Raw genomic sequence first — 27,381 nt, 5'->3', positions numbered from 1 at the left:
TCCTGATTGATCACGTAACCCGCGATCGGAGAAAAGAGTTTGTTGTACCTGGAGGACATCTCGTCTCGCAGCGAAGCTTCCCGACCTTGATCGAATCAAGATGTCGTCCAGAGTGCAAGTGTAAGTGAATGCCCTGACTCCTGAGAAGGGCTGGGTGGGGGCCACCTAAAACCTATTTGTGGAACACCCGAGGGCTGTAGCTAACCCAGGTAAGAGGGGAGGGCAACGCGACTTGAAAATGGTCGTGGCCTATGGCAAACCTGAGGTACTGTTGCTGGTGGACTGGGTGGATTGGCACATGTAAGTACGCCTGGGACAAGTTTTCCAAGGAGGTTAAGAAATCTCCTCCGTTGGATTGCTTCCACTGTGGAGCGGAGGCGTTTTCAATTCGAAATTTGAACCGTCCTGAGGTGTCTGTTGACCCTTTTCAAATTCAAGATTGGCCCTGGTATCCCCGCTGCTCTTCTTGGGTACCGTGAAAAAATGGAGGAATGAAGTCCCTCTGAACCGCTGGTGTTCTGGGACCGGCTGAATGGCATGGATGACCAAAAGGTGCTGGACTGCTAATCTCAACCGGGAAGCCTTGGATAGGGTTGGAGCTGATGGGGAGGGAATGAAGCGGCTCCTTGGCCAAAGCTTGGCAATTCTAACGAAAGTACCCTACCGAGACTGACCTCTCCTGACTCCAGAAGCGTCCAGGTGATCTCCTAGCCACCTGTATGGCTACCGAAGGCCAAAAGACACCCCTATGGGGATGTCTTTGGTAGTCAGGCCTTGTTACCGCCGACTTACGGGATGGAAACCCTTGTTGGAGTTTACCCTGGGACCCTGAAGTCCTGTCTCTTGCGGAATGATGACTGACTTTTGCCAAGGTTGCCTTCTCCCTCCCTACTGGAAACGGGGGGGAGGACGATAGGATCGAAGGGGCTGTCTTGGCGTGAATCTGGAGCTTATCTGCACGCATCGAAGCGTGGCATTGACTTTTTTTTGTGATCTTTTGTCTCTACTAAAAATACAGTCTAATTCTGTGTGCCAAAAAGTATGCCAGCCTGAAAGTCCGAAGCTAGAAAACCACTGACTTGACAAAACATCCAGCCTGCCACGGTTTAAATACTAAATAAGACGGGCGCACTTTCACCGAAGCAGTAGCCATAGTGCGTGACGAATTAAGGAAGGCGTCCAGCGTTAGATGAAGCTAGCAGAAGGAAGCTGACCATTAACACTCGCTCAGCCCCACTCCCTGAGACCCTTCTGATCTTCAGGGGAATGCGTGCCAGCAAACGCTGAAGCCAGACTATGGCTGTAATGGCTATCGTCGACGCGGGGGCCAAAATCTTGGCAGCGACATAGCTCGTCGCCCTCATGGACTCTCTTGTGAGTAGGTGGTCTGCCTTTTTCTCTAAGGGGTCCTAATTGAACCCTCACCTCATCTCTCTATATATACTAAGCCCCCCCTGAATGCAGGGCTGCAGGATGGGCCCATCCACCAATGGGGGTCCCTAGTGAGTGACGTGAGGTGGTCTGGTGTAAGATAGAGCTTCTTGGAAAACAGGGGGGAAACCCTTGTTTTTTGTCGAGACCCACCCGCTCCTTCCTGAACTTCCGTTCAAAGAGCTCTGGGAGTGGGAAATATTTCTGGGATTCCTCATCCTTGCGCATGAAGAGCCAGCCAACCCCTTGGGACAGCCCTTGATGGGCTTTGCCTTACTAGCACTCATTGGGGTCCTCTGCATCTGCCTCATCATGCAATTCAAGTGGCAGAAATTGTCTTGGATAATAGAAAGGAAACATCCTCGGACTTAAATAGCTCTATGTGGACTGCTCAGAAGCCTCTGTCTGGGGTGATTCTGGTTCTGAAAAGTGATCAGAGGTCCAGGTCTACACTCCACCTCAGAACACTTCGCCTTCCAGTCAGAGCTGAAAGAAGGAAGATTCCCGCCACAGCCTGTCTCTGGTAGCCCACTCCTAGGGGACCTAGATCTGCCCCTGTGCCTGGATGATGGGCTTCTGGAAGTGGGAAGGGCTGCAATAATGCCCCCACCTCCTCCCCTGATGCGACACTCTCATTAAGGGGAAAGTAAACGATCTGGAGTGAAGTTGGCCCATTCGGCTCCCGGCCGGTTAACAACAGGGCCCACAGTCACCTCCCCTCTGGGGTCTTGCCTGCGCGCCAGCGCCGATGCTGCTAGCGCTCCGTCAAGCTGAGGGCCGCTGCCGGAGGCCCTCCGAACGGCTGCGGCGTCGACTCAACGGCCCGGCCGAGGAGGAGCGCCTCGGAATGCCGCGGGTGCGGGCGTCGTCTCTGGAGGGGGACCACTGGCCAAGCCACTGGTTGCGCTGGGCCCCCATAGCCTCTACCTCTCTCCCAGCCCTCCGGCTGTGCGAGGAGGGTCCGCCCGTTCTTGCTGCCGCCCTGGTGCTCTCCGCAATCGAGCGCACGAAGTGCTCTCGCGGCGGGGAAAATGGCGCCGACGCCATGGCAATCCGTTGGCGGGAAGAACTCCCGCTCTTTCTCTTCTCCTCAACTCTCCTCACAGACCACAGAGGGAACGGGGGAGGAGGATGTGAGGTAAATTTGGCAACACGAGGAAAGGTAAAGCACAAACACACACAAATCCTCTGTCTTTCTTTCTCTTTTTTTTTTTTTGAAGAGCCTACAAAAAAGCCTGCACTCCCTGTTCAAGGCAGGAAGATACTGGGGCTTGACGACGTCAGCAAGGCTAGTGGGCGTGGCCAACGGAAATTGTTCCTGCCTCCTTGAGAGAAGGTGATGAAAACCCAAGCAAGACGGTCTCCCAACATCCAGTAGAATATGCCTCCTGGTCTCCGCAGTGGCAGCATTTAGGACTAAGTCCTTTAATCATAAAAGCTATTTGTTTTGGTGTTCTATATCATTTCAATATCACTTTTCTTTCCAACTCCATATATTTCTCAATCTTTACATTTTTCCAACTGTCTATTAAATTTTCAGTTTTCCCAGTATCTAGAAAACCTTCCTTCTCCCATTTTTGATTCAATGTTCTTATCATAAAGTCTTTGTCATCAACCATATATGTATATGTATATATATATATGTCCCAAAAATTTCCCTTTACATTTTTCATATAGTTCAAAACTTTTAGCCATTATACATTCTCCTCTTATTTGTGAAACCTTTATCCTTTCCCAAATGCCCCTCAAGACCAACCAGTTCTCATTACCTCCTAACTCTATAAAATTTTGTAATGTCATAATTTCTCCTCCTTCTCTTATCAGATTTGCAACAGTTTGAATTCCTTGTCTTTTCAATATTTTTATCACTTTTTTTCATCTTTTCCAGCCACACTTGCCAAAGGTGCCACGTCCAGAGTGCCAGGCATCCATTTGCCTCTCCATTTTTCCCATATATCTAGTAACACCTTTCTTGGCCCTATTGCAGTTTGGTTCCCTCTCTTCAACTCATTATTAAATATTCCATAAACACCAATCCCTTCATTTATTTCATTTTCAAACTTAACCCATCCTTCGACATTTTCCTCATTTATATTCATCAGACTTTTAATCTGGAATGCTTCATAGTACTCTTGCATTTTAGATATCCCCCAGCCTAAATAATTTTTCGTCATACATATTATCTTATTCATAATTCTTGGATTTTTTTATTGAACACCCAAGCTTTCAGCTTTCTAGCCCATTCCTCAAATTGCTTCTTCTTAATTTCTAAAGGAAGAGTTCAAAATAGATAAAATATTTTCGGCATTATACACATTTTTAATGTTTTGATTTTTCCTATAATCGATAAGGTCTTCTTATCCCATTCTTTTAATTGTTTTAATATTTTTCCTTCTTACATCATAATTATATTTAAACATCTTCTCCTTTCTATGTGTTATTATAATACCTAGATATTTAATCTTCTTTTTACTAATCTTCTTTCTAATTGTCTTTTTTCCACATTAACCCCCTTATTTCTGTTTTTTCCATATTAACTTTTTAAAAAAATTATTGATATTTTGGATTTTTACAGATTTATGCTATACATCTTTATGTTTCATCCTCCATATCCTTTTACCCCCTTTCGCCCCCTACCCTCCTCCCCCTTTTTCTTTTCTTTAAATGTGCAGCAGCAGGTCCATTCTTTCTAGTCTTCTTTTCCAGTTTTCTTCCATAATTCCAATTTCATTTAACCAGTCTTTAAATTCAGTCCAGATCCATATCATATCCTTTTGTTTTTCTTGCCATATTTGGTTACTTGACATTATGTCAAAAATTTCTAATTGTATTTGTTCCCATATATATTCCACCCATTTCTGTATTGTCCAAATTCTTTTGTCTTTCCACCCTAATGCTATTACTGCATGGGCCGCTCTGATCATAACTTTAAATAACATTCTCTTTCTTTGTTCTATATTTATCTTTAATTTTACTTTCACATATTTTTCCATATACATTATAACATTTTCCCACAAATGTTTTACCTCTGGACATTCTAACCACATATGTGTATAAATTGCATTTTTATCCCCACAATGCCAACATTTTGGGCTGAATCCACTTATCATATATGCCAATTGTTTTGGTGTTCTGTATCATTTTAACATTAGTTTCTTCTCCGGTTCTGCATATTTCTCTAATTTTATCTTATTTATATTTTCTATTATTTGTTTCATAAAGTTCATGTCTTTTACTCCATCTTGTTGCCATTTTTCCATTACAGCTCTTACCATAAACTCTTGATCTTCTATCATATATTTATATAGAACCCCTAGCATTTTTCCTTTCCTTTCATCATGTATTTTTATACAATTTTTCATTATACAATTGCCTTTTATTCTGGAAACTCTTATCTTTTCCCAAATGCCTCTCAATACCAACCAGTTCTCAGTGTCTCCTTTTTTCATAAAATGTGGAAAAGTTATCAAATCCCCTCTTCCATTATACAAATGTGCTACTTTTTGTAGTCCTTGTCTTTGTAGAGATCTTATTGCTTGGCCTCCCTCCTTACCGACCATGCTTCCTAATGGTGATGTGTCTAGAATCCCTGGCATCCATTTCCCTTTCCACTTTTCCCAAATCTCCCATATCACTTTTCGGGGGCCTATTAATTTTTGTCTTTCTGTTTTTGAACAACTCGAATATATTCCAAAGTTACCAATATTCAGATTTATCTCATTTTCAAATTTAATCCATCAATCTTTTTTATCTATTTGAATTCCCATCAAACTTTTTATTTGAAAAGCCTCATAATATTCCTGTAATTTTGGGATTCCCCAACCCATTAGATTTTTAGACATATAGACTATTCTATTTGTCACCCTTGGTTTCTTTTGATTAAAAACCCATAATTTAATTTTCTTATCCCATTCTTCAAACTGCTTCTTTTTGATCTCTAATGGTAAGGTATGGAATAGATAGAAGAGTTTTGGCATTATACACATTTTTAATGCCACAATTCTCCTAGAAATAGATAAATTCTTCCCTTGCCAATCCTTTAGTTGCTTTGTTATTTTTTCCATATTACTTCATAATTATATTTAAACATCTTCTCCTTTTTATTTATTAATGTTATGCCTAGATATTTGATCTTCTTCTTCACCATTTCTTTCCCTAGTGTTTTCTTTTCTATGGCCGTTTCCGCACGGCCTCCCTGTCGCCTCCACGCCGGCAAGAATTCCGCCGGCGTGGAGGCGAAGGCCGTTCGCAGGCACGCATGCGGGCGGCCTCAGCAGAGGCCGGCAAACTGCAGGCGGCTCCGCACGGAGCCACCTCTTCCCCCTGCCCCGTCCCACTCACCTTGTCCCCGTCGTCGCCTGCTGGCCGTCGAAGCCCTGCCCACGCTGCCCTCCGACCTCCAGGGGTTCGCACAGCGCCGCCGGGAAGAACCTTTCCCCCAACAACAACCCTTTAAAGGGTTGTTGTTTAGGGCGGCCTGACGCCACCCTGGGGGAGGGGGAGCGCAGTCAGGTTGCAGCAGCGCCGCCTGTGCGAATGGCGGCCTGGGGGGGCGTTTTTACCGCCCCCAGGCCGTCATTTTTGGCCCATGGGGAAAGGGCCTATGTTTATTCCCAAAATTTGTGTTTTCTCCATATTTACCACCAAACCAGAATGTTTTTGGAAATCATCTAATATTATTTTTAATTCTCAAAGTTTCTACAGGATTAACTGTTATTAATAAATCATCTGCAAATAAATTTAACCTTATTTCTTCTTGATTGATTTTATAGCCTTTGATCCTGCCATTATTCCTAATTCTATCTAATAAGTATTCCATGGCTACTACAAGTAATGATGGAGAGAGTGGGCATCCTTGTTTCACTCCTCTTTCTATATTAATTTCTTCTGACCATCCGTTATTTATCCTGATCTTCGCTTTGCTATATAGTTCTTTTAGTACCCCTATTAAACCCTTTCCAAATCCTACCTGTTCCATTATTTGGAATAGATATTTATGACTAACTGTGTCAAAGGCTTTATAAACATCTAACTTTATTATAGCATATTTTTTTATCTTTTCCATGTTCCATCACATTCAATACATTCCTTATTGGGTAACTAATATCTCTATCCCTTACAAAACTGTATTGATCTTGGCCAATTATCTTGGGCAATATCTTCTTTATTCTGTTTGACAGTATTTTTGTATTTATTTATTTATTTATTCAATTTGATAAACCACCCTACCCCCAGTGGGGGTATTTAGTAAATATTTTATAATCCTGGTTTAATAAGCTTATAGGTCTATATGATTCAACTTGCTCAGGGTTACGTCCTGGTTTTAAAATGGTTATTATTTCTGTTTCTCTCCATGTTTCCAGTATTTTCTGTCCTTTTAATATATTATTATATAATCTGTGTAATTCAGGAATTAATATTTCTGCCATTTCCTTGTAATACTCCGCTGAAAATCCATCGGGACCAGGAGACTTATTATACTTTAATTCTTTTATTACTAAGCCTATTTCCTCTTGTGTTATATCTTCCTCAATACTTTGCTTCTCCTCCTGTGTTAAACCTTTATTGTGTATTTCTTCTATCATTTCTGTGTCTATTCTTCTAAATAAATCTTGGTGAAACTTTGCAAACTTTTGTCTAATTCTTCTATTTTCAGTTATTTTTTCATTATTTTCATTTGCTATTGATTTCACTCTTTGTTTTTCTTTCTTTTTCTTTAAATAATTAGCAAGTTGTTTCATTGACTTCATATTGGATCTTTGAAATTGTTTCTTAACCCATATATCTTTTTTCCATAGTTCTAATTGATCTAATTCCTCCAATTGGCCATATTAACTTTTAATCCAGAATATTTCTGAAAATGTTCTAGGATAATTTTTAATTCACCGTTATTACTAAGATATCATCTGCAAATAAGTTTAATCTTATTTCTTCTTGATTCACTTTATAACCTTTTATCCTTCCATTATTATTAATCCTTTCTGCCAGATATTCCATTCCCATTATAAACACCCCCAACTTCTCTTGAACCCTGTGAGCCGCACTGAAGAAAGACACGCAGTGACTTACATCAGAGGAGACACAACGCTCGCTTGGCTGCTCAGCATCAGTCAGGCCTCAGCTGTGATGGGGAGTGCTTGCAGGAGCAGACCTGATTCATGAGCCAGGTGCACAGCCTCTCCGGCTTAAAAGAGGGCAAGGGAAGAGCTGTCCTTCGGTAGCAACATCTCTTCTATATGCCTGTACTTTGCTGACTTTGCTATGCTGAACCCTGAGTCTCTTGCCCCAACCTCGGTTTGTTACGATGCCTTCTTGCTTGTCTCCTGACCTGACTTTGGCTTGTGATATGGATTCTCCCTGATGTCTCTTGACCTGACCTTGGCTTGTGCACTTGATAATGTTTTCCGTGGGAACGAATCTGTAAAAAGAGAAATCATTTTGTGCACAGGGGAGTGACTTATGTAGCAACCTGAGGATCTTGCTAGGATGAGAGATCAAGAGCCTTCTAGTACAGCTACCTGTAGGCAAAAGGGAAACGTAAGTGCCAAGTGTTTAATTTCTTACATTCATATCCATTTCCACTAAAAGAATTAGGACAACACACATGGTTCCCATTCCCATCTTAATATTGTACCAGCCTTGCTTGGGAGGTTAGGCTGAGAAACAATTACTAGCTCAAGGTCACTCAGTTAACTTTGTAACACAGTGGGAATTTGAATCCAGGCCTCCTCAACCAACGAGACACAAAACCCATGTAATTTTTCTGTTTGTCTCTCAGTTCTCATATTCAGTATACTGCATCTGAAAATGGAGATTTGATTTAGCCAACAGAAAGGCAGGGCAGAATTGCACGCACAGGAATGCAGATGGCAGGAACTCTGGGTTAACGGAAGCAAAACCAATCAACACTCACAGGGTTGGATGGATGAATGTTTTGAAGCCTCAGTTTCTGAAGGCACCAGCCGTCCCCACACAAGATGTCAACATCCCCCTCTTTAGAAGGGTCTGTAAAATCTCCACCTCTTGCCAAAGACTGTTAGCTGTACCATTCATACGAGAAATAACGTACTGAATACAGAAGTAATAATAAAAGCCACACATAGCCAATTTTAAGTTTAGCCATTTAAAATTGAAGGTAATTACTCATAGCATCTCTCTCCATTCCTCTTCCCCACAAACAGTATTTCACCCTTCAGTGTTGCTGCAATATTTGAGTTGGGTGGCTCGACCCAATATCGCCAGGCATGCTTCGGAGTTAATTTCCTCCCAGAAAGCTACAAGGAGAACATTCTAGCTGGGTGATAAATTAAGTTGCCAAATGAAATGGATTAGCAATCAGCGATCGGCTGTCAGATCAATTTCAGATTGAAATTCCTCCTCTCCCCTCACCTGTTCATTAAACTCCAGATTCATGGCAACTTTGGTGACTGATTGCGCATTAACAAGCTGTTCGTGTGGGGAGGTGTACCTCAGTTACTCAGCAGACTACAGTAACACATTCATTTACACATAATTCATGGGTAATGTATTCCGTTCACAATTCCAATATATAAACACACTACCTGTACCTTGAAGTTTAATTTGGGGTCTGACAGGGATGTGATGCTTCATAAAATAAAGTTGCAGCGAAGCAAACCACAAAGTCTCTGAAGGTCAACAGAAGGAGCAGAAAAGTCAAACAGCAGAACCTGAATATCACAACAAGAGGAGTATAATGTATTGTGGAAGCTTTCACGGCCGGAGTCACTGGGGTGCTGTGTGGATTCCGGGCTGTATGGCCATGTTCTAGCAGCATTCTCTCCTGACGTTTTGCCTGCATCTGTGGCTGGCATCTTCAGAGCCATCTCTGAAGATGCCAGCCACAGATGCAGGCGAAACATCAGGAAAGAATGCTGCTAGAACACGGCCATACAGCCGGGAAACCAAACAGCACCCCAAGAGGAGTATACTTGTCCCTCTGCATATAAAACGCATCACCCCAATCCTCTCCTTTCATACCAGGGAATTTTATGCAGCAGTACTACAATTAATGTTCTTATAAAACTCTCGATTATTGGAAAAACAATACTTGGCTACAGACATACACTACATACACTACGTGTAGATGTTTCAGAAACCATTTCTCTACGAGCAAACTATTTTTCTTGACACAAGAATGGAAAATAAATTAAATATATTACATCTTTCGCAGAATTTACAAGCCACAAAGTCTCAATTTTCACAAACGCTACTGCCCAGCCAACCGTGATTTATCTTTATTGCCTCAGTGTGTTGACATTAATGCAGGACTGAAGTTAACTGGACTCCACCCCAAAGATTTAAAGGTAAGAAAAGTTTGTACAGGAATATAAAGCAGAAAAAAAATATCCCCCTGTTTCTAAGCATGACCATTTGTTAAAGAAAAGTGGTCTGAGGAATATTCAGTTGTCAGAAGCCAACTTCTGAAGAAGAACTTCTCCCTTTCCTGTCTGAGGTCACAGACCTCAGGTACCTCAGATGTTGGGATGGACCTCTCAATACAATTTTTCACAAAAATGTTTGTATATACAGCAGTGGTGGTGAAAAGTGCCATCATGTCACAGCCGACTTATGGCGACCCTGTAAGGCTTTCAATGTAAGAGGCGTTGAGAGGTGGTTTGCCATTGGCTGCCTCTGCATGGGCTGAGGAAGTTCTGAGAGAACTGTGACTGGACAAACGTCAACCAGCAGGTTTCATGTGGAGAAGAAGGAAACTGAACCGGGTTTGTCAGATCAGAGTTGGATGCTCTTAACCAGTACACCATGCCAGCTCCTGTACATATAAAGGTAAAGGTAGTCCCCTATACAAGCACTGGGTCTTTACTGACCCATTGGGTGCTGCCACACTATGTGTAAATTTACAGGGTAGTTTGCCATTACCTTCCCAATCATCTATACTTTACCCCCAGCAAGCTTTACTTTACCGACCTCGGAAGGATGGAAGGCTGAGTCAACCTTCAGCTGTCTGCCTGAAACCGACTTCTGTCGGGATCAAACTCAGGCTATCAGAGCTTTTGACTGCAGTACTGTAGCTTACCACTCTGTGCCACGGGTTCAGTTCTTGTGCATATTTAAATATTTTCATTTGTGTCTGCACAAATTCACTTAATCCTTTCAAGGGTTATTAAGTGTTGAAAAAGCTGCTCTGCGCTCTTATAGATGCAAGGAATGGGAAGTAAGAAGTAGTGAAAGGGGAACCTAAATTGTGACTTTCTCAGGATCACTTTCTGAGAAGTGAGTCATGTTCCCTGGGCACTGAAGAATGGGGGATCCAGTTCATCCAGTTCAGCACCTGGTTCTTCACCTCAAACAGGGTTTGTTCTTCACCACAATAATCCTGCTCAGTCCCAAACTTACAACATGGTCATGTGCTAATGCACTCCCCATTGCACCCAACACAAACCTCGAGGACAGAGCAATTGTCCATCTAAATACAACTGTCTGTAAGTGCCACTTTAATGACACTCTCTCAACAAGACTGGTTTCTTCATTCTATTCATGCCCATCTTAGGGAGAACAGCCCACAAAACCCAGTATCCCAGGGGACACAGTAAACAGTACAAGATTTAGGGTGGCCCTGGGAATAGCAGGATAGAACTACCGAAATTACTTACAAATACTCTTATTTCGCTTCTAGCATAATTGACATCTCTTGCACATCATCCCTCAGAGTGGCATAACTTGCCACATCAAGCATAACCTCAGGAATGAGAAGTTGGTGGCTGAGTTACTTGCATCACTTCCTCATACTGTCTGAAGTGGCCCTCAGGGTCCAACTACCCACCACGCTCTTTGCAGGTCCTGTCAAACCAAATGTGTGCTGGTATTTCCGTGCTGAAATGTAACTCCCCGACATGTAGCAACCCCCCAAAGCGATTTCAGGTTGGCAAACTGAAAGGCTTCAGTACCTTCTCCCCACAGTCCTGATCTGAACTGGACCCCTATATTTTGGGGGATTAAATTTTGACACAGCTCCCACTGCATACCTGGTTTGGCAGAGCCAGGGTGGACTCCGAAAGTGTTTTGCATATAATTTGGCCCTCAGACTCCAAGCTCATGTAAGAAGACTTTTTCTTCGGTTTTTTTGTAGTATCCTCTCCCATTCTCAGTTTTCTCACTTCCCAGACATTAGTGTCAACTAGACGCCCTAGAAGCAAAGCCTCTTGCGGGTTGAAAGACAAGGAACGAAGCAACTTATTAAAGCATAGCGTGCCAAAGAGAAAACGTGATTTTCATAATACACAAACTAGCAGTTTAAAAAAACCTAAAGCAGACTTTTGCCAAAAGAAAAGGTCAGCCTTTTTAAAGCTTTGGCAGAGATATTTAATTTACTATAAGCAAGGCCTTCTTCCATCTCTTACTGTTTCCAAATTAATTCTTGATAGCACTGTATTAGCAGCAGCCACTTCTGCTAACAATCATGCAAGACCATGTTTTGAATAAGACTTACACTAACCATGATTATTGAAAATGCTCTTGCCAATGTGGCCAGTGTAATAACACATTGGCCAGTCCTGGCACCCAGAGAGAAAGGGAAGGGAAATGCCACTGGAAAACGGAATGAGCGACCACTCTGCAGTCTGGCCTTCATTACCCAACTGGGCCTGAAATACAAAGATGGTTTTTCAAGCAACTACAGAACTTCACATAATTTGCTTGATATATTTTGCAGACCGTGACTGTTCTGTAACTGCACACAAAGGCAGAAAGACCAAAGAGCTCATACTGACCACCGAACATAAGCGTCCTGAGAATCTCAGCTTTGGCCCTTCTGATAACAAAAATAGACCCTATGGCACGGCTCAATCGTGTTTTAGAATCCTGATTTGAACGAAAGAGTAGAAACCATATTTGGCAGTTAGGATATAACTGAAAGCAGAAATATCTGTTAGCCAACTACATGCAAAGGAGTGAGTCAGAGGATGTCACAAGCTTATTGATACAGCAGCAAACCACGGCTTGCTGTTTTATCTGTGTGGCTTATTCCAGGTGTGCCGTTCATAGATGGACCAACATTCCCCTTCTTCTCCATAATGTAGACCACATGCAATTAGAACTGTATCACAGATCATTGGGAAGTATAAAAAGTAATTGAAGATGCTCTGAATCATAAGAACATTCCAGATCCCGAAGTGAGATACACAGTCACTCTTGGCTATCTTGAAAAAGAGCGTGTGGAAAGCGTCATCAAAACCACTGGAGACTAACCACACACTTTTGAAGAAACACACTAATAGTACATAGAAAAATCCTACCTCCTTAACTGACATGGACTTACTGAATTAAGAAAAAACACACCCTCTCCGTGAAGTCAACTTACAATGAAATATTTTTGATCTGCTGCCCAAAATGTAAATCTGTCATTAGCGGGTAAAATCTGAAACAGTGGAAAATTCGATGGGATTTATATACGTAATAAAGAAAAATATGTACATTTGCTTGTCAAGCAATGCGTACTGATACGGTTCAGTTTTCTTGGAACAACTTTACCATATTAGTGCAAAACACATTCCACTAGCTTCGTTTGCCTTCCTGGAGCCGGGAACAGTATCAATGTTTTGTTGGAAACTGAATGGTTTAGAAGTTTAGTGTCACATGAAGTAATTTTAAACTTACCTGCATTAACTATGGCATCAATCTCAAGCAATGTAATATCACCTCTGTAAAGGGAGACTTTCTCACTGAGGCTTCTCTTCACTGGCAAAGTTTCTTTAGTGTTCTCCTCTGTAAGAAAATGGAAATATTCAGAGCTGCAACATTCGATATAATGAAAAGCCACATGGGAAATTCACTGTTGGCATAAGATTCCAAAGTAAATTTAATACAGTAATTATGTGTAAACTTGAAACAGACAAATATAATTCTCACTATAATGCAGATGTTGGAACCATAAACCTAGCTCAGGGTTAGGGAACCTGCGGCTCTCCAGATGTTCAGGAACTACAATTCCCATCAGCCTCTGTCAGCATGGCCAATTGGTAGGGGCTGGTAGGGGCTGATGGGGATTGTAGTTCCTGAACATCTGGAGAGCCGCAGGTTCCCTAACCCTGACCTAGCTCTATACTGTTATGCATTTTAATACATATGAAGAAGAAGAAGAAGAAGAAGAGGAGGAGGAGGAGGAGGAGGAGGAGGAGGAGGAGGAGGAGGAGTTTGAATTTATATCCCCCCTTTCTCTCCTGTAGGAGACTCAAAGGGGCTTACAATCTCCTTGCCCTTCCCCACTCATAACAAACACCCTGTGAGATAAGTGGGGCTGAGAGAGCTCCATAGAGCTGTGACTAGCCCAAGGTCACCCAGCTGCCGTGTGTGGGAGTGCACAGGCTAATCTGAATTCCCCAGATAAGCCTCCACAGCTCAGGCAGCAGAGCAGGGAATCAAACCCGGTTTCTCCAGATTAGAATGGACATGCTCTTAACTACTATGCCACTGCTGCCACTACCAAGTTGTCTTTTCCAGACTGCTGGTCCTATCTAGCTTCATGTCACTGTACACAGCTCTATGGAATCTCAGGCAGAGGACTTTCCCAGCACGCTACTAATTTTTTTTTCCAGTGGTGACTGCAAGGTTTCCATCTAAATCTTTTTACACACAAATATGTTCTTTCACAGACCCCACCTTTTCGATACTAAATACAAAGAATGTTGATCACATCATCAATGTATGTTCAAGCTCACTTCCTACTTTATTTCCTTTAGTGTGGCTAGCGCGCCAATTCTTAATGGTGGCAGTGTGGTTCTCTCAAGAGGTGGGGAGGGGAAGGAATGAGATGTTAGCTCCTCCCCTTCACTTACCACGGCTTGAGGATACATGCCCAGATTCCCCCACCCCACTTCCCCCAGGCCCTTAAAAGACCTGGCATGCAGGAAATATTAGGGAGTTGGCTGATGGCCACCAGGCTCATGGGTTTCATTAACTTTTTCCCTGAGATCTGAATATTGTTGCACACATTAAATATACAAATATAATCAAATTATATTGTCTTTGTATGCTGCGGACAGGGCCCTCCACTGCACAGGAAATTTCTGTAGAACTAGGTACTTTCCAGCTAATTGAAAGACTGTTCTTGTGTGAGCAGAAGTGCTTAACCACAAAACAATTAACTCCCCAGTAAAGCACTGCCCGCCAATGAAAAATGAGTCAGCGGAAGTGGAATAAAAACTTAGAGTGCAAGTTAGTACTTTGAAGAAATGTTGGACAAGTCAATCTCACGAGCACAGACGGAAAATACTACATAAATCAACAAGGATCCCCAATTCTGTAAGTCAAGCAATTCAAAGCGAGTTCTCAGTACCCAACTGAGCCACAGAGAAATGTCATCTGAGCAAAGTCTTCAGCAAATGGGGGGAATCAACAGCTGCCCATACACGTGCCTTCTCTCATATGGTCTCCACCTTGCGGAACAGCCTACCTGAGGACATCAGAAAGGCTCCCACTCCCATGGCTTTCCACAAACGATGCAAAACTGAATCATTCAACATCGTTTTTCTACACAGGCCATACACTTGCACTGTACTAAATGATTCACCAAGTTACTTAGATAAATTATTAGGGACTGTGGCCTACACTACTGTCATTAGTTTACGGAGCTGCCCCTCACTGGCAGTCTTTGAGCAGTGGTTGAATGAATGCTTAAAGCAGGGGTCTGCAACCTGCGGCTCTCCAGATGTTCATGGACTACAAATCCCATCAGCCCCTGCCAGCATGGCCAATTGTAGTCCATGAACAATTGTAGTCCATGAACATCTGGAGAGCCGCAGGTTGCAGACCCCTGGCTTAAAGGTTGATCTGCACTGAGCAGGGGATTGGTCTAGGAACACTGTATGGCCCCTTCCAACTCTGATTCTATCCTACCATGTAATGTTTGCATCATTTAACAGGTCATGTTAAGACTTACGCTTTGCTTCAGTTCTGGTTTTACATTTCTGATCAGTTCTACAACCTTAATCCTACTGCATTGCTTACTGCTTTGTTTTGCTCTGTACGATCCACCTTGAACTCAAGTGAGAAAGGCAGATGATAGATGACAGAAGAAAGAAGAGAAAGGGAGAAGAAACTTCCCATAGACAACTATGCAGTATCTTTACATGTCATTTTCATCAGCAGCTACTTGATGACATGAAGAACTCAGTTGACACACTTAAGGAATCAACAACAACTTCCTTTTCTGAGGAAAAATTGGAGGGAGGGGCTCTTTACCTGACTTACAGTCAGGGAACTTGTTTCAGAAAGTCTTCTGTTGGCCAACACAGCTCAGAAGCACAAGTGGGAATAGCCACAAGGGACCATATTTGCTCTGCTGTCAGATTCCATGTGGATACATGGTGCCCAAGTGCAGGACAAATGCCTCCCCTCCCCTACCGTGGCTGTTACTGCTAGGGAAAATGGCACTGGAGGAAAGCTAAGAGTCCCCCCTCCCTAGCATTTCTGAAATCCACCCACCAATACAGCACTTTCTAAGTTGAATTTCCTGATGATACATGTGACTACCAGTCAGGCTGAGAGAGCCATGACCTGGCTCACACCACCCCTCGTGTGGCTAGGCCCTTAAAGTATTACTTTGCATTTACTCATCTTTTCTCCCCGTACTTAATCTGTCATCACCTTGTATCTTCTCCTTCCACAGAACGTAAAAACAGTGTCCTCCCAATAAAAACACACACAACATTGTGCAGAGATCACCTGTTACCTTGACTACTGAAATCTCAACTGCTGTAACCCCTCAAACCCAGAACTTGGAAGCAGAAAGTTCCCGTCCAATACAGCGCGACCCCTCTTGTGTAGTGATCCTTCTCTGCCTCAAGGCTGTGGTACGGCTTTTAACCAGCAACAACAGGCCATCTAACAAAGATGCTAACCAAAGCATAAGCTGCTACAAAAACCCAAGATGCCAGCTGTATTCCCGCACACACTCAAGCAATAGTAACACCAGCCATACCATCTGAGACTGTGTGGACTGTTTCAGGCAAAGCAGCATTAAGTGGTAGGATTCTGTTGTTGTAGAATAGGTTGCTGCCATTCAGAGAAGTGAGGAGAGTCATATTTTTAATACTCCCACACATAGTAACGCTGCAAACGATCAGATCAGAACTAAAGGTTCTAGTCTGGCATTTTATTTGCAGCAGCTTTCTATTCACAAGGAACAATGAGCATACAAGGACTCTGAAAAATGTTGCCCTTCACTCACCATTTAAAGTGATTTTAAATGCTAATTTTACATGTTTTATTTACTCTGTTTTAGATTATAAGCCACCTTGACCTCCATCAGGGTGAAAGACAGCTAATAAATGTTTTGAACTGGGGTCCCTAATGTAGCACCCACTGACTCGTTTCCTGGTGTCTGCCAATTATTTTTAGAAAGTGTACAGGGTCAGATGGGGCTTTTGCCCAATTTGGGTGGTTACTGGAGATTTGATGGGCTTTGCAGATTTTTAAACATGTTACCTTGACAGCAGCTGCCACCACAGTGCACAGATCTTCACTGCGTGACTGAAGGGGAGTTGGGGCAGCCATTTTGCCACGGGCTGTACCTCCTACACAGCCATTTTGAAGCTGCACCCATCACACTGTGTCAGAAGTGCAAAGGTGCCTGCTGGCTCAAAAAAGATGGGGACCCCTGTTTAAATAAAGTGGAGCAGTCATTTCATGCCCGTTATATTTCAACCTGGGCTTCTTGCAGTTCGTGGCACCCTCTATTCTGTAGAAAAAAAATTCAATCTCATCCTTTTACATAAAAGAACTACCAGTAAAGGCTAACCCGCAAGCATCTACAAGAGTTTATGAGAGTCAGCATGGTATAGTGCAGTGGTGGTGAACCTATGGCACGGGTGCCAGAGGTGGCACTCAGAGCCCTTTCTGTGGGCATGCGTGCACAGAGTTCATCGTTGCCTCCCCCCACGTCTAGGCTGGCTTGGGCCACTGGACTTGATCTGCGTGCACCTCAGCTAGAAGGGAGGACTCAGCTGGCAGGCCTGGTGCCTGTGCTCCAGGTGGCTGCTGCCTGGGGGCGGGGGGGCGGGCAGAGGCGGCAGAGATGCTAGAGAGGAGCAGAATGGCGCATGTGGGACTCGCAGGAGGCTACAGCAGGCTGGCCCCTGCTTGAGGGGGTTATTCAGGTTAAATTGCCACGTTGGAACTTTGCGATAAATAAGTGGGTTTTGGGTTGCAATTTGGGCACTCGGTCTCAAAAAGGTTCGCCATCACTGGTATAGTGGTTAAGGTGTCAGTCTAGGATCTGGGAAACGCAGGTTCAAATCCCTGCTCTGCCACAGAAACCTGCCGGGTGACTCTGAGCCAGTCTCAGATTGTCAGCCTCAACCCTGGCAAGTATTTGGATGGGAGACCTCTAAGGAATACCAGCAGCGGGGTACGAAGGGAGGCAGTGGCAAACCACCTCTGAACGTCTCTTACCTTGAAAACCCCACAGGGCCACCATAAGTCAGCTCTGACTTTGCAGCAAAACACACAGACACAAAATTTTGTTAATCTTTTAAAGTTGTCACAGGTCTCCTGTTTATTTTAATAACAATAGAAGCTCTCCTTCATACCAATATCTACTCATATTCCTTTGGTATATATATTCCATGCCAATATCTACTCATATTCAATATCTACATATTCCTTTGAAATATGGATATATAATTTGGAAGGCAACAAGTTAGGGGATAACCCCCCCCCCGAACACATTGAATAAGTTACATGATTGCCTCTTAGCCCTTGTGCATTCAAATCAATCAGCCCACTCTGGTTAACAAATTAGAACATATTACAGGTGTCCCCAACTCCGTTGAGCTTGAATGCACTTTTCGAATGGCTCGCAAGTAGATTTGACAACTATGCATTTTGTGTTTGATTTCAAGGAGTGTTCTACTTGCATTACCAGTTTCATTAGTTATCAAGAAACTCTAAAATGTACCAATATTTTCAAGTTTTCCAAAAGATCTTTTCCATCTTCTCCTCAGTTAAGTCATAAAACAGATACTAACATTTGACAGCAAACCTCCAGGATCTTTGACACAGAGGACAAGTACTACTGTCAGTACTATTGTGCAATATGGTGAGAACACCCCCTGTTGACTGAAGGGATGTTATACTGTATGAAGAAGAAACTTTTGAGCCAAGGTTCTTTTTAATCATCAGCAATCTACAATGGTGAAAGGAACATTGTAGCACCCAAAAGCTGCCCAGGATCATAGAAAAGATCCTGAGCTTTCAATCAATAGCTGTGTCTTGTAAGGACCGAAAGACTTTAAACCTGAACTTTGATTTTACTTTTCAGGAAAGAATCGGATTCACTCAAGTCTGAATCAGATTTGACACCATTTAAGCTGGAACCATTTAGCCAACTGCCATTAGTAAAACAGATGGTGTTTTCAGTGAAACCAGGTACAAGAAGACCAATGAAGTGCCATGTGCATGCGTGCTTATTAACTGTTCCCAATGCCTTCTTATACAACATATAGAAAATACCCAAACTGAGTTATAATCTTAAAATATTTAAACTCCCAAGTAAAGCTGTAAATATTTAAAGCCAGGAAGCTTGCTTTGATTTTTCCAATCAAGTATTTCAGTTCACCTTGAGAGTTATACACCACATAATATCAACATGTCATGCTTCAGTGTTGTTGTTTTTTTAATGTGGAAAACAATTCAAATATGCTTCCAGAATAAGAACTGGAGCATCGGAAAGTTTTCCAGTTCAGCACTGTTTTGGAAAACTATTCACACACAAGTCAGAGTTATACACAGCATTACGTAATTTGCGCGTATGCAATCCGCAAGAACGAACTGATTCAGCCCAATAGGAAACAAGTCAGCGAATGGAGACTAGCGGATTCTGTCACCTTGTATTAGGGCTACAACTATACCCTTTTCCACTGAAAGATTTAAGTGCGGTCAGTGATGGTTCGGCCAAAGCGAAAACATTCCGCAGGTGAAAATAGTCCTGAATGTCTGTGCCCAAGGAAGTGAAGGTGCTGAACTAAGATGGCACCCACAGTAGCTGGGAGTGGGGACAGGGTGCCAGGAAGCCTGGTGTGGCAGTGCGGGGGCTGTCCTTGTCATGCTTCATTCCTACCCTGCTCAAAAGAGTATCCTGTTATGGAAGCCTGCAGAACAGGAAGAGGTAGTTGCTGGAAGTCTCCATTGCCCTTCTTGGCTGCCACAAGGCGGGAGGAGAGGGAGAAAGGAATGGCAGGCTGCTTGGTCATGGGGTGTTGGTGGTGGCGAACCGTGCTCACTCTTGCAGCTGTTGTTCAAAGGTACAGGGGCAGAACTAGTGAAAGGAACAGGAAAAAATAGCAATCCTATTCATAATGTTTTTATCTTGGTGCCCCTCCAAACAGCTCAGAGGGGTATCTATTTTTTAGCATACAAGCCCAGATAAATAGATTGAAGCGAGATAAATATGTAAAATGCACTTACTTTCGTAGCACCCTTGAACAGCAGGTTGATCTGAGAAATAATCGAAGGTAGTTGAGAGCTACTGTGGAATCTGAATGAGTGATAAATAGCAGATCGGTGGTTGGGGAAACAGGTTGGAGGGAAAGAATCTCTGCTCTGTCAGCATGCTACCTCCAACCCCCTCTCCCCTCAGCTGCATTAAGCTAAAAGCTATAGGATCTCCTATTGTTTTGTTTGGAAAGACTTTGCACATACACACTGAAGTTTCAGGCTCATCACAGTGAAGCCGCCATCCCACATCTTGCCGGGGGGGGGGGGGGCTTTCCTTTTGAGGGTCTGCCCATTCATGTGTGCACCTGGTTCACCTCCCCATGTGTGGCCAGTCATCCCTCCACCTCAACTACTCACTTCAGGAAGGAAAAATCTGTAGGAGAAAACGCAGGCAGAGCTTAGGCAGGTCTGTCTGCCTGTTTTTTCCCTCCGCAGAAAACTTTCCCCTTCACCGGACTAAATACTGCAAAAAGAGCCTCCCCGCGAACCGGTTTGCCTCTTCCACAGATTCTCCCTGCTCACTCTTTGCTCTTTCCCTGCCTACAGAATAAGGCAGGCAGTAGGACCCTCACGGAGCATTCCGCCACAAATAAGGTCCAAGAAGAAGTGGAGGATGAGTTTACAATTTTGCTTAAATATTTCAGTGGAAAAGGGTATATCAATCTGTAGATGGAGTCTTGGATTCTGTCAAGTCCACTTAGTTCTTTTGATGCCAGAGAAGTGCATTAGAAGAATTTATGAGGTGGACGGTAGCTCATTTAAACTCATAGAGACTCAAAGCATAGTGACTTGCTTTGGAAGCTTATGGTTGTTGTTACCCTTATATGGCGCTTTTTCGCACACACGGTTTGTTCTTGAATTAATGCAATCCACATCGATATCCTGAGCTTTTTGTTGCTGTTTCGTCGCTCGAGGTTGTTATGGATGTTCTTGTTGCTTCAGAAACCCTGTGGTTTTGCATTGCCCCAGAATGCAGTACAAATGAGAGTTCTGATTGGCTGTTGTGCCGTCCAAAGGCGTGTTCCGTGTGACGCTTGGCCCCCACCGAGCTCCCGTGGTAACGCGGCTAACGAGCTAACGAGTCAGCGTGATTTCACTATCTCAGCGTACCACTGCATTGAGATCTCGCTATCTCAAGATATCAGGGCGGCGTTGGAATCAATGCACTGCATGAGCGTCCGCGAGGAGGGGCAGGAGGCGAGTGAGACGGAAACAAAACAGTGAAATGTGCGTGCACAACTGGCAAGCTCTACCGCATCCTGATTGTTTGGAGGAAATCGCATCACACAGTGGGTGTGATCCCTCGCAATCGCTTGTTCGAGTTGCGTTTTGCACCTAGGCACCAGATTGTGGGGGGAATCCGTTTTATCCAAGAAAGTTGAACATTCATCGAGCGACAGGAAAAATGTGAGACAAAGGCTGGAATGAGCGACAGATTAGGGGTCAAGGCACATTATGGCTCAAGTGTGTGCGAAAAAAAGGCGGAAACCGTGACAACCACATATATTAAATCAAGAACAAACCGCGTGTGCGAAAAGCCCATGGTTAACTGTATACATCTTTGTTTAATTGTTCTGCATGCTGGACAGAGAGATTTTGATTTATACAATCTTGTGAAATTTGTCTTGCAAGTTCTATTCTGGAGTTAGCCCCATAGAACCTACTAGAAAAGAGAGTATATACAGCTCTTTTTTTTAAAAAAAAGTGCTCTTCCTTTTGGGACAATATGGCACTTTTTATCTTGAATCTTCACAATCAAAGAAATCAACTCAAACACTGACAAGATGATCATATATGGACTATGAACAAACTTTCACAATAGCTGTGGAGCCAAGGAATGTTTTCGTTTTCACATTCAACCAATTCTAAGAAATCTATTTGTGTGAAGGGGAAAGGAATTCCCAAAGCTACCAAATCATGTCAATCACCATACAACAAACCTTTCCTATCAATAATCATCTCGCTGTGGATTGTGCTGTAACTGCTGCAGAAATTCAATGCACCAGTCAGTCTGTATGAATCTCTGGGACAGACATACTCCAGATTAAATGGCCACTAGAAATTTGCTATTATAAAGCTCTCCAAACACTTCTGATCAGCTATAAATGGCTAACTGTAAATGCCATCTTTTGGGGAGTGCTGAAGGTGCCTTCCTTTCAGCAGCATAAAAGAAATCACTGTGCAGACCAGGATTTCCCAATCTAAGCCCTCTTCTGCACATGCAGAATAATGTACTTTCAATGCACTTTGCAGCTGGATTTTACTGTGCAGAATAGTGTAACAATTCAATTTCAAACAATTATGAAAGTAGATTGAAAGTGCATTATTCTGCATGTGTGGAAGGAGCAGCAGTGGCGCAGTGGTTAAGAGCTGGTGTACTCTAATCTGGAGGAACCAGGTTTGATTCACTGCTCTGCTGCTTGAGCTGTGGAGGCTTATCTGAGGAATTCAGATTAGCCTGTCCACTCCAACACAAGCCAGCTGGGTGATCTTGGGCTAGTCACAGTTCTTCTGAGCTCTCTCAGCCCCATCTATCTCACAGGGTGTTTGTTGTGAGGGGGACAGAAAAGGAGTTTGTAAGCCCCTTTGAGTCTCCTTGCAGGAGAGAAAGGGGGGATATAAATCCAACTCTTCTTCTACTTCTTCTTCTAACCAGGGGCGTAGCTGCAATGGGACATCTGGGGCGGCTCACCTTAGGCACCACCACTGCAGTCACGTGTTGAGGGTTGGGCAAGGGCGTTTCGGGGCAGAGCGGGGTGGGAGGGGGTGTGCAGTCAGTTCTTGCCCCTGGCACAGTTTCCCCTCCCTTTGTCACTGGGCCCAACTGAAATTTAACCAGAATGAAGGGCATTCTACTGAGTGCAGACCCAGTTCCACAGGGTTCAGAGCACAGAGGCACTTATACCACTGTTGTGTTCTGAATCACATGAAACTGGGAGACTTGGGAGAGAGAGGAACTGCTAACTCTATGCAAACGGACGCTGAATACCATCACAGAAAATCCATATCTCACTATTTCCACTATTGTTCAAAGATAACAAATACCATGTATGACACAAAAGTACTGAACAGTGAGTGATTCTGTTTGACTGGATCGTCACTATAGAATCATTCCTATGTGACTGTCTGATTGTCCACAAAGCCACTACTATGTAAACTGCCTGATTGGGTCCTCTAGCTCATTACTGTGTCAGACAAACAGGGGTCTTTCCAAACTACAAAATCTTGCCAACTACACCGGATGAACCAATGTAAACCATGACATCCAGCTCATTGCAACAAGTTAAATTCCCAGCTGAAAACCGGAATGAACCTTAATATAATCTCCCCATTAATAGTCTGAAGCTTTTGGTATTTCCGTGAAGGTCCTCACGAGCTGATTTCAAACACCATCGTGTGTAACCCTGTTCAAATGTTACGCCTCTTAGATAGGGGTGTCAGCCCAGAGGACTTCGATCCAGCATGAGAACCCACCCCAAATCGAGAGCATGCTGCATTACTCTGTCCCCACAACTAGTGAACTGGAGCCGTACAATTGGGAATCTGGTAATGAGTAACTCTGTGCAATCACACCCAACAGACATGGACATCAAAGTGAAGTGATGGACAACACTTCTTGCGAGCTGTGTGCCACCACCTGCTTCCCTGTGGAATCCTGGCAACAAATACACAAAACCCAACAACTTCAAAAATCAAAGTTCCTGAACTCCAAATGAAGACGCCGGATTGCATGGACATGAAGCAATTCACACCTCCAGTCACGTGAACAAACAGGTCAGTTTGATATTGCCAATCAATCATTTATTACTGTCAAACACAAGCACAATACCAAGAACATTGACAGTTTTATGTTGTAAGGAGGCAGCTTGCCCTAACAGATATACGCAAGAGGAGAGTCTGTACGGCATCGTGATTGGTGGGTAGAAAAAGAGTTGCCAGGGACATGGTGAGAGTGACTGTTGGCACTGCCGGTAGGGCTCATCCTCTGTCACTATTTGGGCGTTTTTGACTGCCAAGCAAGCCTGCTTTAAATACTTATACCTCATTTTTATTATGTATGCAGTGCTTTATACACTGCTATACAGCTTCACAGCTCCAGTGAGTGCACTAAAATCACTAATTAAATGGTCACAGCAAGAAACTTTAAAACAACAGACTGCAGCTATAGCACAATAGCAGGTTGGAAGCAGTGGAGCTTTTCCACAGACAGAAGGATTTCTACCTTCAGCATGGAACTTCACTGCCTCCCACCTCCCACTACAGCTCAGAACGCCCCCTCCCCAAAATGCTGCTTCTGGGAACACCGGACTAAAGAACTGCCCTGCCAGCAAGCAGCAGAGGGAAAAGCAAGCGGCTCAGCGCTCACGCCTGGCACAGTTGCTCCTAGTCTCATGAAGCAGGCTGAAAGATTATCCTTGAACCCACGGAATGGCCTGTCTCCCTAGCACTGCCTGTCACATTAAGAGGGCTGCCCATTTCTGGCAGGACTTCCTTATGCCTCGCACAGCTTATCATTCATTTGACTGGTGCAAACGAACGTGCGCAAGTCAGCAAGAAAAGAGTAAAGTCCAATGTGACAAGGGACTGTTACACAAGAGTTAAACTTGCTGCTTTTACAGACATACCACTAGAGGGCGCCTGTATCACGAAAATGAACATAACTATTTACTCAAAGAAGGTTTTTCCACCTTCTTGTATTTACTCAAATAGAAGAAGGTATGCAATCAGATAAAAGTGGAGCTCATCTTACATCCTCATACAAATCACAGTTATGTCCAATAAGATTTGTGTGTGTGTGAAACATTTTTCCAGGGGTTGTCTTACATTCAGGGTCATCTTCCCTTTTGAATAAATATGGTGTTGGAAGCAAATGCTTAGATTCTGGACACAGCTGAGCTCATAATCTTACACATAAAAATAAAATTGATACGGAGGGTTAATTTTCAAGACATAAGGAGAGTTAATTTCCAAAACATCTGGAGTAACATTTAGCAGATTCCGAGGCTGCACAAACTTGCATCCACTAAAATGCTTCAAATTCAAAAGAAGACTGATGCTACATTGGAACACAGCAAGATTTCACTCCACAAGGATGTGATCCATTTTGTATCCTGTCTTTGATCCAGTACAGGGTCCCTTCAACCATTATGCTGAGTACAGAAATCATTTCCCCTTATTTAAGGATTAACATTTCATGTAGCTTAGGTGTATTTGTTAAAAAATAGAGTAACTTTAAAGTACCTACAATGTTTCTAGATAACATCAGTGCGGCTGTCCTGTTACTGTAATCATAAATGTTTTTTGTTTCTTCTCCAAATTCAGGTGTGATAGTACTTCAACCATGTTAATTTTAAAATGTCGGTAGTGAAAAAAATATTGTTGACGTGATTTAGCAATTAAAGAAGAGAAAGCCATTAACAGAATTCTGTGTTCTGTGTTCTGAATCATACAGCAAAATCCACCCACCAAATAACTTCTTTATTTTCCCTACATCAAATTCAGTAATTTTAGAGTTTGCAATGACAAAAAAATATGTGCGCTTTTACAAAAGTTTCTGTTGTCTGAAGACTGAACGCCGTGTTCTTCATGCCCATGTTAACAGAGGGTTTAACACTGTTGAAAGAGGGTTACATATTACAACAAATGCAGGATATAATTTTCACTATGCAAGAACGTAGCTGCTACAAAAATGCATAGCTATTTAGGTAAGCATGCCAAGGCACACACCCAATCAAGGAAAACATGCAGCAGGACTGTTAAAAGCTTGCTGGAGTTTGGTGCAGTCATCAACATTTCAGAGGATTATGAAGAAATATTCACTGTGGATTGTTTCACTAGCAAGTCTGAAAACATTTTCAGCAATTAAAATGGCCTTAGCAAGTTTAAATATACTACACAAAAACACCATCCAATATAGGGCAGACACGTCAAGCAAAACTCAAAAAAGGAGCACTATACTATTGGCTACACAGAAATAACTGAATCCTTGCAAAAGTTATACTGAAACATTTGCAATAACTCAATACAAAGTGCAGCAAACAAGCAGGAGTAACTGGTTCTGGAGGGTTTTCCAGGCTGTGTGGCCGTGGTCTGGTGGATTTTGTTCCTAATGTTTCGCCTGCATCTGTGGCTGGCATCTTCAGAGGTGTTACAGACTTCCCTCTGTGATACATCTCTGTGATACATCTCTGGCTGGCATCTTCAGAGATGTATCACAGAGGGAAGTCTGTAATACCTCTGAAGATGCCAGCCACAGATGCAGGCGAAACGTTAGGAACAAAATCCACCAGACCACGGCCACACAGCCCGGAAAACCCTCCAGAACCAGTTGAATCCGGCAGTGAAAGCCTTCGACATCAAGCAAGAGTAACATGACATTCAAGAATCCTAGTAATATAAAATGTCCATTAGGGGCTTCAACAAGCAAAAGTATGGATTCCACAAGAGTCCATATCCAGCTGGGAAAAATATTCCAAAACAGGTTTTCTGGTAATTCTTCCCTGTTTCACAGGGAAGAAGCTCCTACTTCCTCAGCCAAAAGAGCTGAGATGCTGCCTTGCCCAAAAATAATTGCAGGGATCAACCTTTGCAAGCTTCAGGTTGATCATCAAAGTATCAACATGTCCCGTTTCATCTAGGCCAGTGGTGGTGAACCTTTGGCACTCCAGATGTTATGGATTACAATTCCCATCAGCCCCTGCCAGCATGGCCAATTGGGGAGGTAAAGAGGCCAATTGGTCATGCTGGCAGGGGCTGATGGGAATTGTCGTCCATAACATCTGGAGTGCCAAAGATTCGCCACCACGGATCTAGGCAGGCCACGGCCACACAACACAGAAAAACCCACTACAGCCAACTGATTCCAGCTGCGACAGCCTTCACCAAACTGGCTTCCTTGTCCCACCAAGTTCAGCTCCTAAACATGTGTCTGAGAGGGCAAACTCCATAGGTCAAGAACAAGGGCTGTCAAGCTCCATCAACATAAAACAAAGTGTGGAAACGGGTCAAGCGATTCCTGGCAAGAAGGACTAGCAAGCATTGGCACTTGACTGAGAAACGAAAAAATCAGCTATTCAAGTGACTCTTAATATTCAACTAGCAGGACAGTTTGCGCATGGTTCTTTCCTGTGTCTCCTAAGAAACACAAGTGCCATGAAACCCCATATCGTCCACATGTATGAAGGGGAGGGGGAGAGAAACTCAAGATTCACTGAGTTGTGGAAATGACAACGGGGAGCTTCCTAACTCATCCACGATCCCCTATATTCTGTTCTAGCAATATGAGCAGCTGCTAAGCTTTTCATCTCCACGTGTTTTATATACTGCAAGATTTCAAATGTTTGGCTTTGCTTCATATTGAGGATTAGCCTAAACTTCACATTTTTAATCCCGATTTTACATCCACAAGTTAAAATTAAAAGCCCCACGGTGTACAGCACGGCAGTTAAAAGTTCGATCCCAACAAAAGTCAGGTACGGG

The 27,381-nt window shown here is 43.3% G+C and overlaps 1 protein-coding gene and 1 long non-coding RNA gene across 2 annotated transcripts in view; both read right to left on the bottom strand.

Annotated features, from left to right (window-relative positions):
• MACROD2 (mono-ADP ribosylhydrolase 2) overlaps window positions 1-27,381 on the bottom strand; it is a 1,251,138-nt gene that overhangs the window by 1,214,805 nt on the left and 8,952 nt on the right. The window contains exon 3 of the mRNA XM_048506382.1: window positions 13,066-13,173. Coding sequence (XP_048362339.1) covers window positions 13,066-13,173 — 108 coding nt within the window. The remainder of the gene's footprint in view (window positions 1-13,065; window positions 13,174-27,381) is intronic.
• Window positions 6,033-9,190, bottom strand: LOC125435202. The gene is made up of 2 exons (XR_007244869.1): window positions 7,809-9,190; window positions 6,033-7,759 (listed from the first exon to the last, which is right to left on the bottom strand). It is a non-coding gene; the product is annotated as an uncharacterized LOC125435202 (long non-coding RNA).

This window comes from Sphaerodactylus townsendi, linkage group LG01 (assembly GCF_021028975.2).
Source record: "Sphaerodactylus townsendi isolate TG3544 linkage group LG01, MPM_Stown_v2.3, whole genome shotgun sequence".
In the NCBI taxonomy this organism is placed as follows: domain Eukaryota; kingdom Metazoa; phylum Chordata; class Lepidosauria; order Squamata; family Sphaerodactylidae; genus Sphaerodactylus; species Sphaerodactylus townsendi.
The sequence above is the reverse complement of the archived record's forward strand: the minus strand, read 5'-3'. Positions and strand labels throughout refer to the sequence as shown.